Below are 22,459 nucleotides of genomic sequence, written 5' to 3' on the forward strand. Positions count from 1 at the left end.
GTCATAGTTCCATAAATCCTAAACAAGGGAAGGATCAATAGACTCACTGAATTTGTAATCCCTATCGCACAATGCATATTGACTGTGGGGGCTCTGTACAGGGATCACTCACTTACAGTACACAAAGGGAAGAGGTCCCCACTTTACATGTGTACACGTACATGTACATGTCCAGAACAGAGAGCCAGTGTTTTTGCTAACTTGGCTCACACTGTAGGACAATACATATACTAGAGATGCCAAGTTCAAAGACCAGCTATGCGTGAGATTTTCTGTGAATCTGAGTGAGATCACAGACATTGTGTACAATGTATATGGGGATATAAAGCTGTGATAGTTGCGTGAGACAGAGATTTGAGGGGATGAACAAGAGTCCAAAATGCTTGAGTCTCACGCATAACGCGCACAGAGATGCCAAGTTCAAAGACCAGCTATGCGTGAGATTTTCTGTGAATCTGAGTGAGATCACAGACATTGTGTACAATGTATATGGGGATAAGCTGTGATAGCTGCGTGAGACAGAGATTTGAGGGGATGAACAAGAGTCCAAAATGCTTGAGTCTCACGCATAATGAGTGAGATTTGGTAGCTCTGTTACACTGGCAGTGGAGGCTCTGTACCGGGATCACTCACTTGCAGTACACAAGGGGAAAAGGTCCCCACTCTACATGTGCTGAACAAAGAGCCAATTGTTTGCTCAAACTTCTTGGCTGATGCAATGAGGATAGATCCATCCAAGAAATCAATGATGAATACAGAGAACTATAATGTATTACACAAGCTTGCTCAATAAAAAAAAACACAAAGGATTGCATAGCTGAAGGAGAGGTCAAGTTAACAATGACAAGAAAAGGCCACTGGCCAACATGCTCAATAAGAGGATTAAACAGAGCTTTCTATGGGTCTCACATCCATAGCCACACCCATATTAGATTTTGTGAATAGTTCCTTGGAAACAGTTCACTCTAACAAAAGGGAGTCTTTCTGAGAAAGTGTAATTGCAGGATTGACATGACAAAAGATCAGGTAAAGAAGGTGTTTCAGAGCTGTCTGTAGAGTTACATGTACACATGGCTTTACCTATAACTGGAGGGTTACAAGTCGTCCATGGATCATTTCAGTGTTTCCACTTTGAAAGAAATTACCTGAATTCCGGGAAATCCAGACGTTTTCCAGGTAATTTCCGGGAAATGAAAAAATTCCAGGAAATTCCGGGAAATCCGAAAATTACAATGAAACAACAATTAAATATAGCAACTATTAATATTCATGTTATATTTAAATGATTTTAACCTCCATACGTAGCTCAAAATTTTTCGCTCCGCGCTCGCATTTCGTAATGTTGTTCCTATTTTTAAAGAGGGCTGGGACCAAAAATATGCTAAATTCCCTTATTTTTGCCACCTAGAACAAATTTACACTCATTGTATTATTGCCCGATTTTCGTTAAAAATCAAACTTGAAAATTCCAGGAAATAATTATGAATTTCAGGAAATTTGGAATCCAATTTCGGGAAATTTATTTTGGAGCTGTGGAAACACTGGATCATTTGTAACTTACGAATGGCTTTGATATGTAATGCTCCTGGGACTCTGGATCTAGTGCAATACATATATGGCATTACTCATTTAATATCAGGGCCTGCCTTAATAATCCGGGCCAGGCACGGCCATGGATTTGTCCTCGGAAACTGACTGGAAAGTTGGCCCTTTCACTGGACATTTGAGCCGTAATTATCTTTTTTCTGATTTGCATAATATTAAACTGTGCCAATTGAAAAGTGGTCTTGACTAGGCCTAGTCTTGACCTGAAAAAAAAAACACAATTTAAGGCCTGCAATCTACATGTATATTCTCTTATAACTCCCAATGGGAAAAATTTGACAGAACATAGGCCTAGCTGAAATACATGTAGTTCAGTGTACGTATAATGCTCTGACAGATACAATAGAAGGCTGTATATAGGAAAACAAAATACTCTGGGCATGCCCATTGGTACTCGTATGTAAAATGTAGGCCTAGCCGCTAACTTCTTCAGTTTGTAGTACAACATGACATGTACATGTATGGGCTCACAGATCCAGGATTTTGCTTTTAAGAGGTGATTTTGCCCCAAATTTGATAAGCCCCCCACCCCCCAAAAAAAAAAGTTGTGACTCATCATATATTATGGCAGTTTGGTCTCTGGAAAACAAAAATGACAAGCAAAAAAAAATTCTATGGCATTTTCTTTTTTTTGGGGGGGTGGGGTTGCAATACAAATTTGTGCGCCCACACTTCAGTCGATATGTACATTACGTATGTAACTCTGTTATTGCTCTTACTTTGATGATTCAAATCAATAAATTTCATGTTTTTCTTGCTGGTTAAGATCAATATTATATCACCATCAAATCTTATAAAAACAAATAATAATTAACAATTGTGGAAACATTTGACAAAATAATACAAAATATCAGACAAGGGAAAAACCTCTGGCAGTCTCGCAGGCGTTATACAATTCAATAAATAAAGCAGCAGTGCTGACTTTAAAAGACAAGTCCACCCCAACAAAAACTTGATTTGAATAAAAAGAGAAAAATTCAACAAGCATAACACTGAAAATTTGATCAAAATCGGATGTAAAATAAGAAAGTTATGACATGTCAAAGTTTCGCTTCATTTCACAAAAACAGTTATATGAACAAGCCAGCTACATCCAAATGAGAGAGTCGATGTCATTCACTCACTATTTCTTTTGTTTTTTATTGTTTGAAATATGAAATATTTTGATTTTCTCATCATTGTCATGTGAAATGAAGTTTCATTCATCCCTGAACATGTGGAATTCCATTATTTTAACATTTTGTGCTTCAGGCAAGGAGGTCCTAATTGTCAAATTCATAAAAATTGAAATATTGTATGATTCAAACAATAAAAAACAAAAGAAATAGTGAGTGACATACTTCCAACATGAATAGATGTGAATGTTGTATGAGGCAAATTAGAAGCTGAACCCTAAAATGGTTAGTGTAGTAGGTTTCACAGTACACCATGTATCTTTCTTGGGCAAATGTTGGTCGTGAAAAGGACCACAGATACATGGTGTACCATGAAACCTACTATATTATTCTTCTTCGCCATGGAAACCTTCAGAAGTTCTACCTAAAATGGTTCTTTAACAAGAGAACAGAACAATTACTAGTACATAACCCCTGTGGGCCTTTGATCTTGTGACCCTAAATATCCAATTGTCCCTCCAATTAAAGTTTGAATTTGATACATAAAGTTCAATTTCTTCACAAATTGCAAGAACGTATTTCAATGTGACCTTTGGACTTGGACCTCATGACCCCAAAATCTCATCAGATCAACGTCAATCCCATGAATACATGAGCCAGATTTGATGTTGACCCATCAGTTTTCCAGTTATCACATAAATGGAATACTTTTATGTGTACATGTAGGTACAGAATACAACCCCTGTGATCTCTGACCAGATTTCACCCTCCCAGACAAATTTGCTTGATAAAAGAGAAATGAATTTCATTCATTTAGGTATAGGACTCAAATATTTTACTGCTCAAGCTATAGAACACGACCCAAAAAATGAACCACTAAACTTAAATCTGAAAAGAAAAAAAAACACCAATAAATTGAGCTCACCTTCAATGACGTTTTCATTTTCTGTGCGACTCTTCTTACAGACTGGTTCACCTTCGACATCTTCAACATCTTCCGTTAAGGTCCGCTTGGACGTGGTAGGCTGATCCCATCCTGCCTGAAGCACATCTTCACTCTGGGACTCTACCTTGGTTATGGCAAGTTCGGTGACCTCACAGTCATGTGCTTCAGAAAGTTCTGAGGTGTCCATCTTGTCTGGTTCGGGGTTATACCCCTCAGACATAATAGGATCATCCTCCAAGAGAAGGTCATCATCAATAGCATCCATATCACCAGGTTCATGAGGTCCTAAGTCAACACTACCATCACTGATTTCTTCAATATTTTCTGCAGCCTTTGGCAAGACTGCGTCATCTTTTATAAGTGACGCTTCTTCAGATTGTTCAGGAAGGGAATTACATGTAGCTGTTTTGACAATTTCATCATCTATACCTTGACTATTCACTATATCAGATTTCTCAGTTGCAGAAGAAATCTTTGAAGAATCATCAACCACTACCTTGCATATATGGTCTATTTGATCAGCTGAAGGTTCAATTGAAACCTGGAATGGCTGGGTCTCACCGTCCAGACTTTGGACACCATCTGGATGTGAAGCTTGTTCATCAGCACCTACCATGTCCATAGCATCACAGTTTGTAATTTTGTTGTCTCTTGTACATGTGTTATTGTTTGATAAAGGGTCTTCAGAAACTTCCTTTCCATTAACTTTGTGTTCATTATCAGGGATTTCTGAAGACATTTCACATTCATTATTTTGGTCTGGTAAAGAAGTTTCAGGAGATATTTCATTCTTATCTTTCAGGTGATCTTCTGGAATGTCAGTATCAAGAGTATCATTTTTTTCGGAAACATCCATTGGACTCTCTACAGAACAGCTAGAACTTGGCCTTGATCCTACCCTGCTACTGCTGGAAGATGAAGTCCGAGGGGAAATATTACCCTTTGACTGTTTCTTCTTCAAGTTTTCTTTAATCTTTAACACCATCTTTCCAACTGCAGAGGACATTTCAGGATCACCAGACTTCACAAAATCCCTGGTGATGGAGGTAGCTGGTGTGTCATCTGATACTGCTTTCTGATCTTCAACTTTGTTTTCTGGCTCCTTACTTTTTCCTAGTTCTCTTTCCTCAGGCACAACTTCTGACATAAAAATGAAATAATTTTTTTCTTTATTGCTAGCATGACTCATATGCCCACAACAGTGAAATAAGATAGAAAACAAAATGACACATTGATTTCTTAGTCATACTGCTGAGGATTAGAATGTTGTAGCTAATATCATAACATTAGTGATTTGTGACCAGGCAACTAAAACTCAATCAAACCAAGACCAACAAGAGTGACGAGAAAGCGAGCACATAATACTCTCGCCTGTAAAGCGGGAAATGGTGTTATTGGTCAAGCAAGAAAAGTGAAAGGTGGCGACTTCACCTTTGACCTTCTGACCTTAAAATCAATAAATTGCCTAGGTTAAGTTCAACTAAATTTATTGTGTTAACAAGGACTTCAGAAGGGTAAGATGAAAACATGTGACTGTGACCTTAACCTCTGAATTTTTGACCTAACAATCATAGGCTACCTGGGGTCAATGCTGGTATCATACACACCAAGTATAGGTGCCTACATGTAGGTTAAGTTAACCCTAAATCTCCCAGGGTATTTTGATTCTTGTCATTCCCAAGGGGGGGTCATTATGGCCCCCCTTAAGGTCTCAGCCGTGGATTGCGCGATCACAACGAAAATTTGCATGATTGTAAAGAATGACATAATCTACGCAGTTGCATTGATAAACTTCACTGAATTCAAATTAATTATGCTCATTTATTCATGAAATCATACTTTTTGCTCTGATTCACTAAATAAAGTTCCTAGAATGCTATTTTTTGGTGAAAATATTCTTTATAGCATTCCTAAAAATTGTAAATGAAAAATTCTGGTACCAAGACCGATCTCTTATGTATTTTTTTTTTTAATTTCTTATGTATTTCTTTGTTTTCTACTTTTTGTTTTTTATTGTTTTTTTCGATTGAAATCGTTCCAGACTTAATTCTGATCATGAACAAGGCAAAATTAATTAAGTTTAATCAGTAAAAATAGAAATAATGAAACATTGAGAATTAGGGTTAAACTAAAGTTATAGCATTTACAAGGACTTCAGAAGGGTAAGATGAAAATGTCAGTGTGACCTTGAACTTTGATCTTTAGACCTCAAAATCGATAGGCTTCCTGGGATCCATGCTAATAGTATCACACACACCAAATTATATATCAGCCTAGGTTAATGTAAGCTGAAGTTATCATGTTTACAAAGACTGCAGATGAAAACATGTCAGTGTGACCTTGACCTTTTGACCTCATAATTAAAGGACAAGTCCACCCCAACAAAAACTTGATTTGAATAAAAAGAGAAAAATTCAACAAGCACAACACTAAAAATTTTATCAAAATCGGATGTAAAATAAGAAAGGTATGGAATTTTAAAAATTCGCTTATTTTCAGCAAAATAGTTATATGAATGAGCCAGTTACATCCAAATGAGAGAGTTGATGACATCACTCACTCACTATTTCTTTTGTATTTTATTATATGAAATATGAAACATTTTGATTTTCTCGTCATTGTCATGTAAAATGAAGCTTCATTCCTCCCTAAACATGTGGAATTCCATTATTTTAACATTTTGTGCTTCAGGCAAGGAGGTCCTAATTGTCAAATTCGTAAAAATTGAAATATTGTATAATTAAAACAATAAAAAACAAAAGAAATAGTGAGTGAGTGACATCATCGACTCTCTCATTTGGATGTAACTGGCTCGTTCATATAACTATTTTGTTAAAAATAAGCGAAACTTTGAAATGTCATAACTTTCTTATTTTACATCCGATTTTGATGAAATTTTCAGCATTGTTCTTGTCTGATTTTTCTCTATTGATTCAAATCAACATTTTTCTGAGGTGGACTTGACCTTTAATAGGCATCCTGGGATCCATGCTAGTATCATACACACCAAATTATATGATCCTAGGTCAAGTTCAAATGAAGTTACCGTGTCTACAAGGACTGCAGCAGGGTACATTGTACATGTACAATGAAAACATGTCAGTGTGACCTTGACCTTTGGACCTCAAAATCAATACGCTTCCTGGGATCCATGCTAGTATCATACACACCAAATTATATGATCCTAGGTCGAGTTCAAATGAAGTTATCTTGTTTAAAAGGACTGCAGAAGGGTACGATTAAAAATAATGTCCCTGTGACCTTGACCTTTGACCATTTGACTTCACAATCAAAAGGCTTCCTGGGATCAATGCTAGTATCATACACACCGAATTATATGAGCCTAGGTTAGGTTAAACTGAAGTTATCGCATTTACAACGAAAAGTTAACGGAAGGACACTGAACATGATACCATAATACATCCCATCTAAGACGTGCATAAAATGAAATTTTCAGAAAAAAGAGGAGATTCTCATACATACATGTAACAAAACCACTTAAAACAGTCACAAGATAAAGTAAAAATTTGCTGTTAAATGATCCGAAACTAACATTGAATGATTACAGCCCACTTCAACAGTAAAATTCTCACTTGCACTGTTCATGTAATTTTTTTAAAATAGGGGAATGAATTTTACCAGTCTACTGAGGCACTCTGCTTCTCTCACTTTGGTGCAGAAGTGACAAAAATATTAGAAGTCAACAAAATTTTTATGAAATGAGTCATCAACTCACACCAAAATTGAATAAAACACATATCATTTACTGTCTTGGATGTGAAAGCGAGTAATTTCGAATTTTCTATAAAAAAAACACAAAATACATCTTTATTAATTGTCACCTCATTAAAATCTGTCAAAGTCAAACTATTCAGAGCATTATAATCTTAATTTCAATACTTTTTAACTGCACCCAAAATAGAGCATTGCCTAGAATCAAATGGAAAGACCAGAAAACAGAATTCACCTTTGTCTTGCAATCTAGTTTCCATTACACTGACTTCTGAGTCGGAGAGAACTACAAGGTCCTCGCTCGGAGGTGGTGTCAACGCCTTTTCCGTTAGGCTTATTGGTGCTTCTTCCGATAATGTTCTTGAAGCATCATTCAAAGACTTGGATGTATCCTTTTCTTCTGAAACACTGACAGGACTACTTTCAGCAGAGTCTTTCTGACAAGGCTTTCTCTCTTTCACACCCATCCTTGCAGAGAGTGTACTCGAGGCATTGTCAGGTGGTGGGCTTGAAGCAATTTGTGACTGCTTTAGAAGAGCTTGCTTCTTCAGCATGTCACTTTTCTGAGTTCTACTAACACTTGATGTTGGAGCACTTTTCCTAGCACTGTGTAATCTTCTTGGACTTGCGCCTGCATTTTCTGATTCTCTTGAACTGCTGCCCTCCGTTTCTTTTGCTGAAGAGTTTTCTCCATCTATATGATTTGGTACAGAAATTTCAGTTCGATGGGGACTCCCTTTGGCAGTGTCTCCATTACCAGTTCTCGAGATAGGTACGCTAACTCCTTCAGGCTTTTTGGCAGACCTTTCCTTAGTTTGATCTACACTAGTTTTGGGAGATTTACTTCTGAGAGATTCTATTTGCTGAGACATTGTTAACACTGCTTTCCTTTTCTGTTTTTCAGTATTGGGCTTAGCTGTTTCATTAAGAGTGTCTTGAGATGCTTTGTTTGCACCAGAATTTGAAAGACCCGGTGAGGCTCCACATGGATTTGCTTTGTCATTATTTAAATTATGGTTTTGTGTAGTCCGTTCATTATCTAACGCATTGTCTTTGGAAAGCTTGGATTCTTTGCTCAATTGTTTTGAGTCCTCATCAACAGGTGTTTTTTGTAATACTGCATGATTGCTCAGCTCAGCTTTGTTAGCCTTCTTGTATGTTGATGCTAATGGTTTCGGAACGTCTTCTAGACTGGAGCCACTCTGGTGCCTCCTCTTCTGTGTATTCTGACTCGGGTACCTCCCTTGACGGTCTTGGAACCTCATGGCTCCATCCCGGTCTCCCTGAGGAAATCTCTCATATCTGCTATGTTCACCAATAGCTTCCTCAGGGTAAGAGGAAGCCCTTCTCCCAAACTGACCCCTAGAATTGTTGAATTCTCTACTGTAAGAGTCTCTGCTCCCCCGTTTTCCATAATTACCACGTGGTGGCCAATGCCTTCTTTGCTCGTAGCGATTATCTCGCCCCCTGCTTTGATAGGAACCTGAATATCTCCCATCAAATCGACCCTCGTAGTCTCCCTGCGTAGCATTTAGGAAACTAGATTCCCTAGATGGAGGAAAGCGGCGATACCCCTCACCCCTGGGGTCTGGCCGATTCATTTTGTTCCCACCTTTTTGAGTTGAAGTTGGCATCGATCGATCTGGGGATAGAATGAAACAAGTTTAAAGTGACAAACAAAGTAAAGTATCGAAAAATACTATACAATAATGTATCAATAGTTTAGTATGTATCTAATGGAGATTTGAATCTGCATATCAGTTTTTTCATGGTTGCATATACATCTCCAGTGAAATAAAAATCCACGAAAGTATAGATAAATGTAGGTAGGGATGACGTATCTCATTTAAATGAGAAATGAAGTTTATTGCCACTGTATCTTTCTATAAACAAAAAAATATATATATTTGAGAAGATTTCTCTTAAACATGTTTAGGAAGAGGATTAAAAACACAATGTGTTTCAGATGTAATTTATCGAAGATCTACTAGATTTTTTTTCTGGTATCTTTTTCATTGGATGTTCTGTCTTTATACACTACATCCTGTAAGACGGCTTCATACTTACTTCTCGTTCTCAAGACTTTGATTCCTTCAATCCTGTATCTCAACGAGTCTCCTTTTGTTATTGTATAGTACCTGATTTAAAAAAGAATTTTTCGACAATCACTATAAAATGCACATTGTAGTGGTGTAAAGAAATTCATGTGAAATAGTAAAATAAGGAAGAATCTCCATATATCCCAGAGTGCATTATACTTCTGATGGTTATTTGTTCAGATACACATGCAAGGGAGAATGTGTGCCAAGATGTCACAGATTTTGTATCCTTGAAAAGATGCATGATTGGAACATAAATATCACAAATGGCAAAATGAATGGTTTGCACATTGTGGACATATTGCTCAAAGGGTTGAAGTTTCCCAAGGCCTGATCATATTAATAAAGGGTTGTTGTTATACAAAAGAAAGAAAAAAAGAGAAGCAAAGTGACCAAGAAAGACTAGACTTACCCACTGCCATGCTTCAAGACAAATTTATTTGAAGATTCCCTCAGCTTGTCCAAGGTTACGGAACAAGGAACTGTCAAGTGAAGCCGTTTTCTTGCATCACCATCAATGAGGGCTGTTGATGAAGGAGTCACTGTTCCGGTGCCGCTGCTACCGTTGTCAGTGTCTATGTTTATCATAACAAGTTTGTTTCAGTAATACAACAAAAGATTTGCAAAAGGACACACCTACAGCACATCAGTAATCCTTAAATAACAACATTCACAATACCATGTCATGTACCAATCAATTTGAATGAATGGATTACAACAGGATGTGTACTTGAGTACAGCTTAATCTCTGTCTTAATCCATTCATGACAAGTTCCCATTTCTAAGACTATATATTACGTAGTAAACGGTTCTCCTTTGTTCCAAGTTTAACAACCCATTCAGGTTCCTTTTATACCTTATACTGTAAATCTGTAATGGTAACTTTGCCAGTATCGTATCATCCGTGGAAACCTTGATATAATCGGACAATAAGCATTGTTGTAATGGCAGTTATATTTCCATAAATTACCATAAACACCAGATGAACTTTCAACGAATGCAACATGGTTCTAATTTCTCCCTTTTTATTAACTGGTGAATATAAATATGAAATCTACTTTGAAGTAAAATCCTGTATATGCTCAGATTCTTGTTCTCATGAACTCACCATAACTTAATAGTGACAGCTGTGTGGTACTCATAACATATTATCAAGCCCTTTTCAGTATATTTCAGACATGTACATGTATTATATTCAGCAATTTAATTTTGGTGTACCCCAAGGAAAGCTGAGTACACCAATTTTTATTTATTATTATTTTGTGTACAATAAGAGAAGCTTAATGAAATACTAGTTTAAACAATAAACTGTATGAGGCTAAGTTTTAGATATGATTTCCTCTTTCATTTTATATTCACTTCTATTGTTGCGAAAGTATTATTGAATCATCTTTGAGACCCTGAGTGTGAAGATTGGTCCCAATCCTGGACTAGCTTCAAGGGTTGATGCAGGATGAGAGAAATGTTGCATACTGCCATGACTTGTTCAGATTAAAAGATTATTATGTGCAGTCATTTTACGGGAGATTAAAAAAGCTAGATATCACGTGAGCAAGAAAAGTTTGAGATTACTCTAGTGGTGGCTTGTTTAAAGCTTGTGTATAGTTTTGGTAAATCCACCAAAATGCACCTATCACTATTCCAATTCATTGCTAGCTAATATGAATGGATATGCCCTATAACAGTTATGATGTGGAGGATATGAAATGAAAATGTGTTTTACAGGATAAATTTTGCGATTTTACATGGAAATTTAACTTGATCGGGTCACCCGATCAAATTAAAATATCTGTGTGTTTTTGTCTTTCAATTAAATCCTATTCCAAATCATGGAATGGGCTGAAACTTTCAAGATATGTTCTTTGTAACTTTTGGATATCTAATCACTAAATTTATAAGATAAGCGCTTGAATGCCCATTTTTTTAAATTTAAAACAAGCATCGCCGAGAGAGGGCGCTATATATCCAAGATTTGAATATTTGAAATTTTCTCAGAGAAGAGCAGTTGGAAAAATATTTAATGGTCTCTACGCTTCAGTAAGACTGTCATATTAGATGATATTCGATTATCAATCACATTATTGACCCTTTACCAAAGCTATACACAGGCTTTAAAAGAAATGAATGGACTACCAGACACCCCCATGCACCTTGCTAGTACTTACTTCTTGGCATCCTCACAGGAAGTCGTGCCCATGAGTGGGCCTATGATCCTGGTGTCACAACCTGAAAAGATAAAAAGATGAGAAATGAAATATAACGGCCAATACAATAATGGTCAAAATGGTCAAACCAAATAAATACTCTACGCGCTGCAGATCATATAATCCCAAGTGAAGTGACAATTTGCAAAGAGCAATCTGACATTTTCGTCATATCCGGAGCCATATTCAACACAGTACATGAAAAAAAACACCAGCATGCATACATGTATACAAAACTGCACTTATTCCAGACAGCACCATACATATATGCATGTTCTTGAGAGTATATGTACACTCGTGCTGCACAATACTGCAAAAGTACCATCGTGAAAATGCTGGACAGCATTGGAGTTGTTCTCAAACTGCTAAAATTGTCAAGTGAAAAACAATCCTTGAGAATTGTCCTCAAATTCCTCCAAAAAATGATTCATAAACCCTTTTCTGAAACTACAGATTGTAAATTTCAACAAGAGTTCAGCCCTGTAATGTGGGCTTTGTCACTATCATGCGTCGGGACACATGGGTGCTTACAGTGTACATGAACATCAGACAACCAGGCGCTCAAAAAAGAAAAGAATTCTGGACTGCTAGTTGACAGAGAATCTTTTGAATTGACTCTGCGTGATTAATGTCTTTCATGTGATTTTATTTTATGTCAAAACATTTATGCTGTCATCTGCAAATACTTGTATCATTATTCATTGTTTTAGATATCTTGGGAAGAATTCCGCATGGGTCCTTTATGTTTTTGTGATAATGGAAAATACAAACGATCTTTGCTTGTGCAAGGCTAGCGAGGTGATTGTGCGTGCATGATAGGATGATTAAAGTAGGTTTTCAATATGTATTTTCTTTTACAAGTATAATGAAAGTTTATTACAGGCGCTGAACACTGAACTCCTGCAGCTCAAAATTTGGAATGAAATTTGAGCACCCGGCCGGACCCCCAGGAAAGAAAGTTAGTGCCGAGCCTTGGATAAACAGTAGGAACAGAAATTTTGTAAACCTAAATCTAGAATGTGTAATTACATGTACACGTAAATATATTTCTAGTGAAATTTGTTGAATGTTAGAATTGAAAAAGCAAATTTTGGATCATAAGCCTAACTGTTCATCATTGTCCCTTTACATACATGTAGGAAAAAACAATTTTGAATCAAATTCTAAAGAGTTTTACAGAAGCAGGAGGTATAAAACCTGCTATGTTTATGTCACTACTTAGGACCATGAGAAAAGTATGTTACATGTAAGATAGGGCGTACTACATGTAGTCAGAAATCTTTAATTCAAGGATGGCATACCACAAGGATCAATACTTGACCCTATATTATCTGCAATGTAATTTGTGTCACCTGATGACCTATGACGATTTCTCTGGCACAGCCCTGTGCAGATGACACGTTTCTGAGATACAAAAGCTGAATTTATGATAACATGTATCATTCCACATTATACATTGAAAATGTATTCGCTTTTGGTGAAAAAAAATTGTCCTACATTGTTTATGATAAAGCTTTTGTTAGCCAAACTTATGATTTTCTCAAGCAGTTGACTAGCTACATGTATGTATTTCTAGTGAAATTAGATGTTATAATTGAAAGAACAAGCAAACTTCTGACCATACATGTATTAAAGACTAACTGTTCATCAGTGTCCCTTCACATACATTAATTACGCTGCTTTAGAGCTAGATTAATGATCAGAAAATATGATTTTGTTGCTGAAATGTTAATGAAAACCATTCACAGATGGGGAAGAACCTGCGAATATGTTTGAAGCCGCCAAGCGCAAAATATTAATCCCGCGACAGGATTTACAGTATATAGTACTTACTTTGAAAAATGTATTCGCTTTATTTTGAAAAAAAAAATATTCCTACATTCTGTTCATGATAAGCTTTTATTAGCCAAACTTAAAGGATTTTCTCAAATGCTTGACTAGCAGATTTCCCCTTTTTCTACTTTTTTTATGATAATCTTCTGTTAAGTTTCATAATGCAATGTTCATAACAAAAATACATTTTTTAGGGCTATGTAGGGGGCCCATTCACAAAAGTTTTTCAGTTACTGATGGGATTGTTCTGCTCAGGATAATAAATTATTGAATGAATTTATTGAAACTGAATCGCACTGAAGACTTTGAAGAAATGTCATCTAGAATTGATTGTTTAAGCATAATTCAAATGTAAGTACCGTATATTACCTGATAATATAATGCACATTTTTAAGAATCCTCTTTTTTTATATCAGCAAATTATTTTCCTGGCCAATCATATTACCAAATATGTTCTTTCTAATTTTGTTGTACTTGCTGGTGATGCTCTCATTTTTGAGAAAATAAGTTTTAGGAACATTATGCATCGAGCAGATGAAAACCAGACTTAAAGCCATATATTTGGTTTAAAAGGGTCAATAATTTAGTTCAATTACCATCGAGTATTATCATTGACTGCAGTACATCACTGCAGTCATAAATAGTGTTGTGAGTTCGAATCCTAGCCATGGCATGTTTTCCTTCAGCAAGAAATTTATCCTCACTGTGCTACACTCTACCCAGGTGAGGTGAATGGGTACCCGGCAGGATTATATCCTTGAATGCACGGAATGCCAGTGATGGTAGCTTTCGAGAGCTAAAGCTGGGGTGATAATAACAGCGCTTTGTATCCTCAGGCAAAAAGCGCTTTATAAATCCAGCTATTTTTATTATTGTAGTAGCCGTTTGATCAATTCCCTGTAAAAATGTAAATATTTAAGTCAAACATATATAGCACCCTCTCTTAATGATATTTTAATTTTCCTTTAAAAGGGCTCTTAAGGCATTTAGCACACAACCTGATTTGATATCAAGAAGTTCCAGATAAGAAATGCAATAGGCGCTTGGAACATTGAACTAGAGATGTTTTAAATTTATCCTGTAAACCCACTTTCAATTTATATCTTTCACATCATTACAATTTTAAGGCATACACATTACACAAATTGGAATGATAGCCAGTTTGGGGGGATTTACCAAAGCAGAAAAGAAAAGTCTGAAGTTGCCTCAGAAAGTCATTTCAAAAGAACATGTACTGCATTTTGGTTACAAATTGATGAAATATACATAAATTTGAATCTTCAGGGAATGCCAATCTTCAGAGCACTTAAATGAAAATTCTCCCATCTAGATCTAGTTCATACCACAGCAAGTATCAAACCTGAAAGATGAGACACGTAACCCTCTTCTTTTAAATTTTGTCTTAGCTTCAACCCATATTTTGCATGGGAAAGAGGAATATTTTTCTCCCCCTCTTAATTATAGACCAACCCTATTTTTATGCATAGATCAAGACCGGGGGGGGGGGGGGGGGGGTCTCTGTGTGCAAAAAAAAACCCTACACAAGTTTTTTGAGGGCTCCATTTACCCATTTTGGCCCCAAAACAAGTTGCCAGAATTATGACCCCCAAACAATTTTGTCTGTGGCCCAAACACTTTTCAGAAACAAGAAGGAAGAAGCCCTGGGGAGAAAACATACCCTTAACACATTTGGCTGGTCTTTAAAAACAAGCTTTTGGGAAAAAATATACCCTAAATATGTTTGACCATTGACCAGCCTTTCAAAACCACTCTTTTTTGAAAATCTGTGTTTTTGATACCCCTCAGAAGTGCACGCACGGCCCGCATCAAAAACAGAAAAAAAAACACCCCTTTCAAAGTTTCAATATGTTTTTGGTCACGTATGTGTACAGCAATATATTTGACTACTAGCCCCTCCATAAAGGCGACCTAGATCTAATTTTTTTTTTATTCCAGATAGGTAGACTCGAAATTTTATTAAAATACATAGGCCTATATATTCCTCTGCACTTCCAACATCCCTCCAGTACATCCCCTCCCTGCTCCCTTTAATTCCGGTATTCCCCATCACACCACTTTCAAAACCACTTCCGAGGTCCGTTTTGAACCTGGCTATGTACCGTCCATCTGTAACATTACTCGTTAGGCTACTGCAGCTGCTGCTGTCCCAAGCAGACCTTGCTTAGATCTGTCTTGCATGAAATAAACCTCGAAAATTCATGTATATATCTACACACAAATCACTAAATTTGCAGCTCATGTTTATTGTTGCGAATAGTCGTGTTCTTAACATTAAAAAAACAGTAACAACAGTTAATAATATATATGACAAGCAGCCAAGCTTGTTTGAAATTAATTAGGGCTTAAATTGAATTGAGAATGTTTGCAGCATGCAGTTCATGAGTTTGGTGGATGGCTACATTGTACATGAGAAGAGTCTAATGTTATTGTTAGATAGTCTAGATATCAAGCCTACAATCTAGATCAAAGTAATTTCACATTTTATTAAAGTCGGGTGCTCTGCCAAGTGCCGTCATGGCCGTGTACTCCTGGGCCCTGGCCTGGCCCTGCCTGCCGGACCGCTGCCTGACGTCCATCCATGGCCATGCACGGCAGAGCAGCCGAGCCTCCTCACACAGTCGCAGAACCACTCGGTGGTGCAATGCATTGCACGCGGTATGCATTTGTAATGTATTGGAAGCGCGTTGGCGATATAAAGCGATGCGATAGCCGAATGATAAATTAGCGCTCATGACTTGAAAATTAACTGAATGAAAAATGGTAGTCCCAATAAACAATCCAAACACCCACACAAATACATCAATGTAAATTGACTCACCAGGAGCACGGCAATTGCATTTTTTGTCGATAATAAAAATACGAACTACCCGAAGCTAAGTCTTAAGAATCGGATTCCGATGTTCGCGTACAAAAAGCTATGGTAGCTGCAAATAATAAAAAAAATAATGCGAGTTAGATAGAGCGAGGTGCGCTGCTGAGCTGCGCGAGTAATACTGTACAGTCAACAAAAAAGGGGGGTAACGGTATTACAGTCACACACACAGCGCCTTCCATCATCATCATCGAACAAAGTTGTAAACATCCCTCACATTTCTTCTCGGCTTAGCCAATTTTTTAACGGACAGCCGGTTTGGGTAGGCCCACCGATGTCAAATCTGTTACGAAGTCTACTATAGAACATTATTATCCCACACCCAGCATAATTACTCTGTAATAAACGCGTTACGCAGACATGCGATGTGATATGTTTTACACAATATTTCTTCAACGTTGCAGCTTAGATGTATACATCGAGGGTCTTTACATGTCTGGCAACAACAATCCAATGCCGTCTTGCAATTAATCTATTAACTCAGACGTTGTTTCGTTACTATATTGTCCCAACGTAAGTCGGCGGTACGCCAAATGCCTTTTTGTTTCATCGTTTTATAGGAATTAACGATCCTCCAACGCAACGAGAAATGTTATTCCCATAAACATGTTCATTGATGTTAACTGTCAATCTAGCATGGCTCTTCTTTGTGTAGTGCGGGCCGATGTGTTTATGGTACATGTGTTGAATAACTATGCGAATGTCTTGAATAACTATGTAAAGCTTGACAATAAAAAGGGGAGGGAAAAGCTATAGTGAATCAACATTCTATTATATTTTTGGCGTATGGGAAATTTCGGAAACACGTGAGTACGTCAACGTTACTCCAACGTCGTTTGCCAACGATATATCAACCTATATGCCGTGTTATCGTTGCTTCTCCAACAATAGACCAACAAACCAGTTGGTGTGTCGTCACCGTGCCGTCACGTCGCCTATCCAACTTTCCAATCCTCTTCCCAACCTCCCGACACTCGCATCATTGTTGTTGGTCCAACAAGCAACCCGTTTCCAAAGGTGTGCCATCGTCACCTGTCTTTCGACTTCGCAAACATACTCAGTTTCCAACGTTGCTAATATATACCATTGTTGGTTACCCAGAGAGAAGTCCACAAAGAAGTTTCTAATGTTGAACCATCGTCACCTATCGACTTATTCCCATCTACTTGGTTCTCAACGTTGTTGGTTACCCAGAGAGAAGTCCAACAAAGAAGTTTCTAATGTTGAACCATCGTCACCTATCGACTTATTCCCATCTACTTGGTTCTCAACGTTGTTGGTTACCCAGAGAGAAGTCCAACAAAGAAGTTTCTAATGTTGAACCATCGTCACATATTGACTTATTCCCATCTACTTGGTTCTCAGCGTTGCATGCGAATATAATAATAAGCCAGTCCGTAGTTCCAATCTGCGCATTATCAGACATGTCAGAGGAAGGTCAATTGTACTTCAGTGACATGGTGGTTTGAAATTCAATTAGATAAGCACCAACTTTGATGTCATTATTATTCATATATTCTTTTAGATTTTTTTTTTCATTTACATCCACAAAAACGCAATGCGTCCACGAACGACAGGTATTTTAGTTTGCCAAGCACATTGTACTACATGATAGGCCTATAATAATTTAAAGAAGAAATGCAACAAAAACCTTCAAATAGATTGAGTGTTCATTGATGTGCTATTCTAGTCACCTGGTCTATTCAATTTCTTCATCCTGCTATGTAAGGCATGCTTACGTGATATCTTGCTTTGAAATCTGCCTATAATGAAAGAAAGGAATTTGACCGAAATTGTCCATGAAGGACCTATGAACTAGTCTATTGTTTGCCGTCCAACGGCTCTCTATATCAAACCAGTTTCCGACGTTGTGTCGATCATCGTCACATGCCCACCTAGAAAACTCAAGTTTGGTTCATTCTTGTACTATAACATAATCTTCTACGCAACGAGAATCTTACCCATCCCGGGTGCTTGGGGTGGGCGCCCCCCCCCCCCCCCCCGCTAAAAAATATAACAAAGGGAAGAGAGAACGGTGGAATATGATATCTTTTAAATATAATGTCAAAATGACTTGTATCACAAAATTTTGTAATGAAAATGTCGAAATTTTTACTCGCTCGATCGCTTTCGCGGCTTTCTAATTAATTTTGCCCGATACGACGAATCTAGCCCCCTCAATCCCCTTTGTCTCATTGCCTACTGAGACCAATTTATATTAGACCAAATGGCATTACAACTAAATGTCTAATAAAATCAACTATAGATGTACGAGATCGACCAATACGAAAGATAACCTTTTTAATTGGCGGCTGTTTGATGGTTAGTCCAAAAATAGATTAAAACCTCTATGAAACTATTCAAAATGTCATATATGGGGTGTGTTTTTAAGTCCAAATCAAAGCACCCTTTCGGCAATACCAAGGGGCTTCGCAGGGGCGGATCCAGCTTTCGCCAATAGGGGGGGGGGGCCAAAAAATATTTTGATCAACATTTTTCTCGATTGGCCGCTACAATCTGGCTTTTTTTGTTGGTTTTTCAGGGGGTAGTCCTAACTAAACACTGAAGTTTTAAGTATAATATTATGTTAGTTTTTATTGCTATAAACAATTTAAGGTACCTCATGTGGTCTTAATATTTAATGCGAGCGCGAAGCACGAGCTCAAAATCTTTGATATTCTATGTCCTAGAACTGAACATTCAAAGCAATTTTTATAATCATGAACAAAGATAAGTATCCAACTAAACAATGCGAGCGCGAGCCGAAATTTTATCATATAGTAACGTGAAAAGTGACTCAATTAGGACTGTTTATAGTGATTAATGAAGAGGATACAAGTATCACCAATTAAATAATGAGAGTGCGAAGCGCGAGTTCAAAATTTCTGATATTCCGACCTGAATAAAAATGAACAGTCTAAGCGCGTTTTTATTTAAATAAACAAGCTGTGTGTCTCAAACAATTAAATGCGAGCTCGAAGCATGAGCTTAATCATTTGATATACTGACATGATAAAGGAGCATTTTGACAAATTTTGGTAAGAATTTCTAAAAAGTAAAGTTTCTCACAAATCAAACAATGCGAGCACGCAGCGCGAGCTGAACATTTTGATACACATTAACAATTTGTGTAAATCAAACAAAATAATGAAAGCTTGATGGGCGAGCTAAAAAATTGTGTGCAAATTGATATCAGAACTGGATATATTGTATATATATTGGTTATATATTAGTGTCATTTAACCCTCTTAAATGGGATTAATTACACAGGCAATGCGAGCGCGAAGCGCGAGCGAAAATTTTTATATAAAGTCTATTTTCCAATTCTTCCCCTCACCTTTTTTGGTTTCCTTTCGGGGTCGGGCCGGTCGTTACGAGGCTGTAAATTACACATAATTGGTAAAATACCTCTTTCTGACTTTTTTTTCTGTTTTTCGTAGTTTCTATCAAGGTAAAGAGTACACTTTTTTCTACAGGTTGTCAAAAATAGGGGGCCGGGGCCGGCTCGACCCACTCCTGGATCCGCGCCTGCTTTGGACGAATGGGGGTGGAACGGGCCCACGGGTTCCAGTCAACATGTCCTAACGCTCCAATTAAACGCAACCTTTCGGCAAAACCAGAGGAACTTTGACGATTTAGTGCCGGGGTTCCCGCGCTACCCACCATTTCGGTGCAAGCTGTCGGTATATTTCTGTACACTATATGATTCGGGGCTAAAGGACACGTCGCAAGTAGGCCGAACTAACGTGTTTGAGAACGTGCAACTCACATAATATAGACCAAATTAGCTTATGAATTCGGCCCTTAAAAATTAATACTAAATTTATTGGGATAGCCCCCTTCGATTTGAAAGAATTAATTATATCGCGCCAAATCCACTACACTGCTCAAGGCACTTTTGAAGAAATTATGAAAATTAAGAATAATTAAGAGAAATGTTTTAAGGTAATGTTTCAAAGTTTCGGAGGTCAAGCACTGTTTCATGTTTTCAGGAAGGTTATTCCATACTTGGATGAGTGATCTTCCTACCCCCTCCCCGGTTTTGGAAACTTTGGGGGTAACGAGAGAACTGGAAGAGGAGGAATGTAAGGATCTTGAAGGGGTATAGCTTTTGATCAGTGAAATGAGGTAATGGGGAGAAGAGCCATGGACGCAGTAGAAAATTAACAACAAAATCTTGATGAGCACAATTACGTTGTTTTATACAGGGAGCCAATGTAAGGATCTTCAAATAGGAGTAGGCCTACTGTGAGTGCGCCTGATGGATACAGAGAAACAATGCGAGCGGCAGCATTTTGAAGTTTCTAATAGCTATCTCTAGGTCGGCTGCTTGACACAAACCTACCAGTAGGTCACACACACACATAGGCTTTGGAGTCTAAGTCACCATTCATTGCTTGACCATTGTTCATAGAGAAAGAACTGTTTGCTAAAGTGACAAATTTGAGTCTATACTTCCAGACTAGCTATCTGTGACCTAACTTATCTCCAACGTAGCGCGTCTGGGCAGGTTGAAAAGGCCTATCGCGAAACAGATTTGAGCTATGCGGTTGCTGACCATGCAAAATATACTATCAGAATACTGGTTATTTTTATACGCTTACTAATAGACCAACTTGTACGCGTTTATTTGCAAAATGTGAGGGCCTGAAGTCCCCACTTCGAATAGCGGCCCTGTATAATAGTGTTCTACCCACATGAATAGGCCTATTGTATGAATGAAAACTAGCGCAGCAAAAATCTTTATAGAGCGTCTATCATTGGACGCTCCTCGGTGGCAACGCCTTCGCGTGGAGTTCATCACGACGTAGGGATAATGTCTGCCCCAATTGAAGTAATTATCGTGACTGCTAAGCTGTTTGGGGGAACGCGAATCTATAAATGTTGCCCAGTGTTTGTCGATTGGGTTTGCTTTCTATCCAGGATATCACGTGGCTAAGTGGCAGGGTCGTGAGGGTGGTGGTATAGTGGCCATGACAAGGGACGGGTCATGGACACTTACCGCGCAGGGTGGGTTCGGTGGGTTTACGCTACCGATTTTAGAAACACTGGGGTATGTACCCATGTACCTTCCAATCTAATTAATTGAACACTTTTTGGCATCCACACACGTGATCGAGACGGTGCCCGCCCCCCCCCGGAATACGGTGAAATCGACAATACATGCATGATGCAGTTGTTTCACTTTAAACCATCTGCATGCGTTACTCCATTATGACGACAAGAATAATTCCGTGGACAATTAAGAATTAATTGAATCACGTGGTACTTCTGAAGTAGGAATAGCATATGGTTGGAAATAGATAGTCGGATATATCCTGTTTGTAAACGCGCCAAAATCGATGGCTTAATTTCCCCATACGGGCCCCATGTATACGCGCATGCAGAGCACAACTCTGTTTAATATCCGATGTATATTAAATGCCATTTAGGGTAGGCTACGTTCAGCGGGAACTGCACATCAACGGGACAGACGTATCCCCATACTCCGGTACGGGCGCAGGATTGGAGCTGTGATATTCCTTATTTCTTTCTCTGTCATCTCATCCTAGGTTTTACTTGCATACTTGTTGTAGGTCTTTATAACATATTTTCAGTAAAAGCCCCTGATTTTAAAACTGAGAGACACACCTACTTGACTTTAAATCCTAGTACATGTAGCTATATATCCTATAAAAAGACATAGAAAAGAAAAAAAAGAAGAAAAAGAAATATATTTTTGAATTTTACTTTTTTCATTTATTTTTTAAAGAAAAAAAAACGTTAAAAATCTAATATGATGGCGAAAATAGTCAAATTTGACTGGTTGCCAAATAAAAATAAGAACCCCCACCCCTCCATGGGGGTATACGTAGGGGGAGTCAAGCGTTTAAGTAGTACCATCTGTCATCAAGAACGAAGCTTCTTATGGAATGTAACTGATGTGGGATATCAAACCAGTATGTAGGCCTACGCTTCTTCAAAAATAGTAGGCAAATGCCTACATTTGGCCTATGTACTTCATTTATGATAAATCATTCCACAATTTCTTT

At 37.7% G+C, this 22,459-nt stretch overlaps 1 protein-coding gene across 6 annotated transcripts in view; it reads right to left on the reverse strand.

Moving 5' to 3' along the window:
• LOC121422200 (serine-rich adhesin for platelets-like) overlaps positions 1 to 22,459 on the reverse strand; it is an 82,383-nt gene that overhangs the window by 26,690 nt on the left and 33,234 nt on the right. For 2 of the 6 annotated variants that reach the window (XM_041617100.1, XM_041617099.1), the window contains exons 3-7: positions 11,663 to 11,723; positions 9,910 to 10,072; positions 9,466 to 9,536; positions 7,634 to 9,040; positions 3,646 to 4,806 (exon numbers count right to left, since the gene is read on the reverse strand). In XM_041617100.1, coding sequence (XP_041473034.1) covers positions 3,646 to 4,806; positions 7,634 to 9,040; positions 9,466 to 9,536; positions 9,910 to 10,072; positions 11,663 to 11,672 — 2,812 coding nt within the window. In that variant the 5' untranslated portion in view covers positions 11,673 to 11,723. Of the gene's footprint in view, positions 1 to 3,645; positions 4,807 to 7,633; positions 9,041 to 9,465; positions 9,537 to 9,909; positions 10,073 to 11,662; positions 11,724 to 16,373; positions 16,476 to 16,762; positions 16,914 to 17,511; positions 17,682 to 22,459 lie in introns of those variants that run through there. The other 4 variants (XM_041617101.1, XM_041617102.1, XM_041617103.1 and 1 more) reach the window with 4 other exon arrangements.

The sequence above is a fragment of the Lytechinus variegatus genome, chromosome 10 (genome assembly GCF_018143015.1).
Source record: "Lytechinus variegatus isolate NC3 chromosome 10, Lvar_3.0, whole genome shotgun sequence".
Taxonomy (NCBI): domain Eukaryota; kingdom Metazoa; phylum Echinodermata; class Echinoidea; order Temnopleuroida; family Toxopneustidae; genus Lytechinus; species Lytechinus variegatus.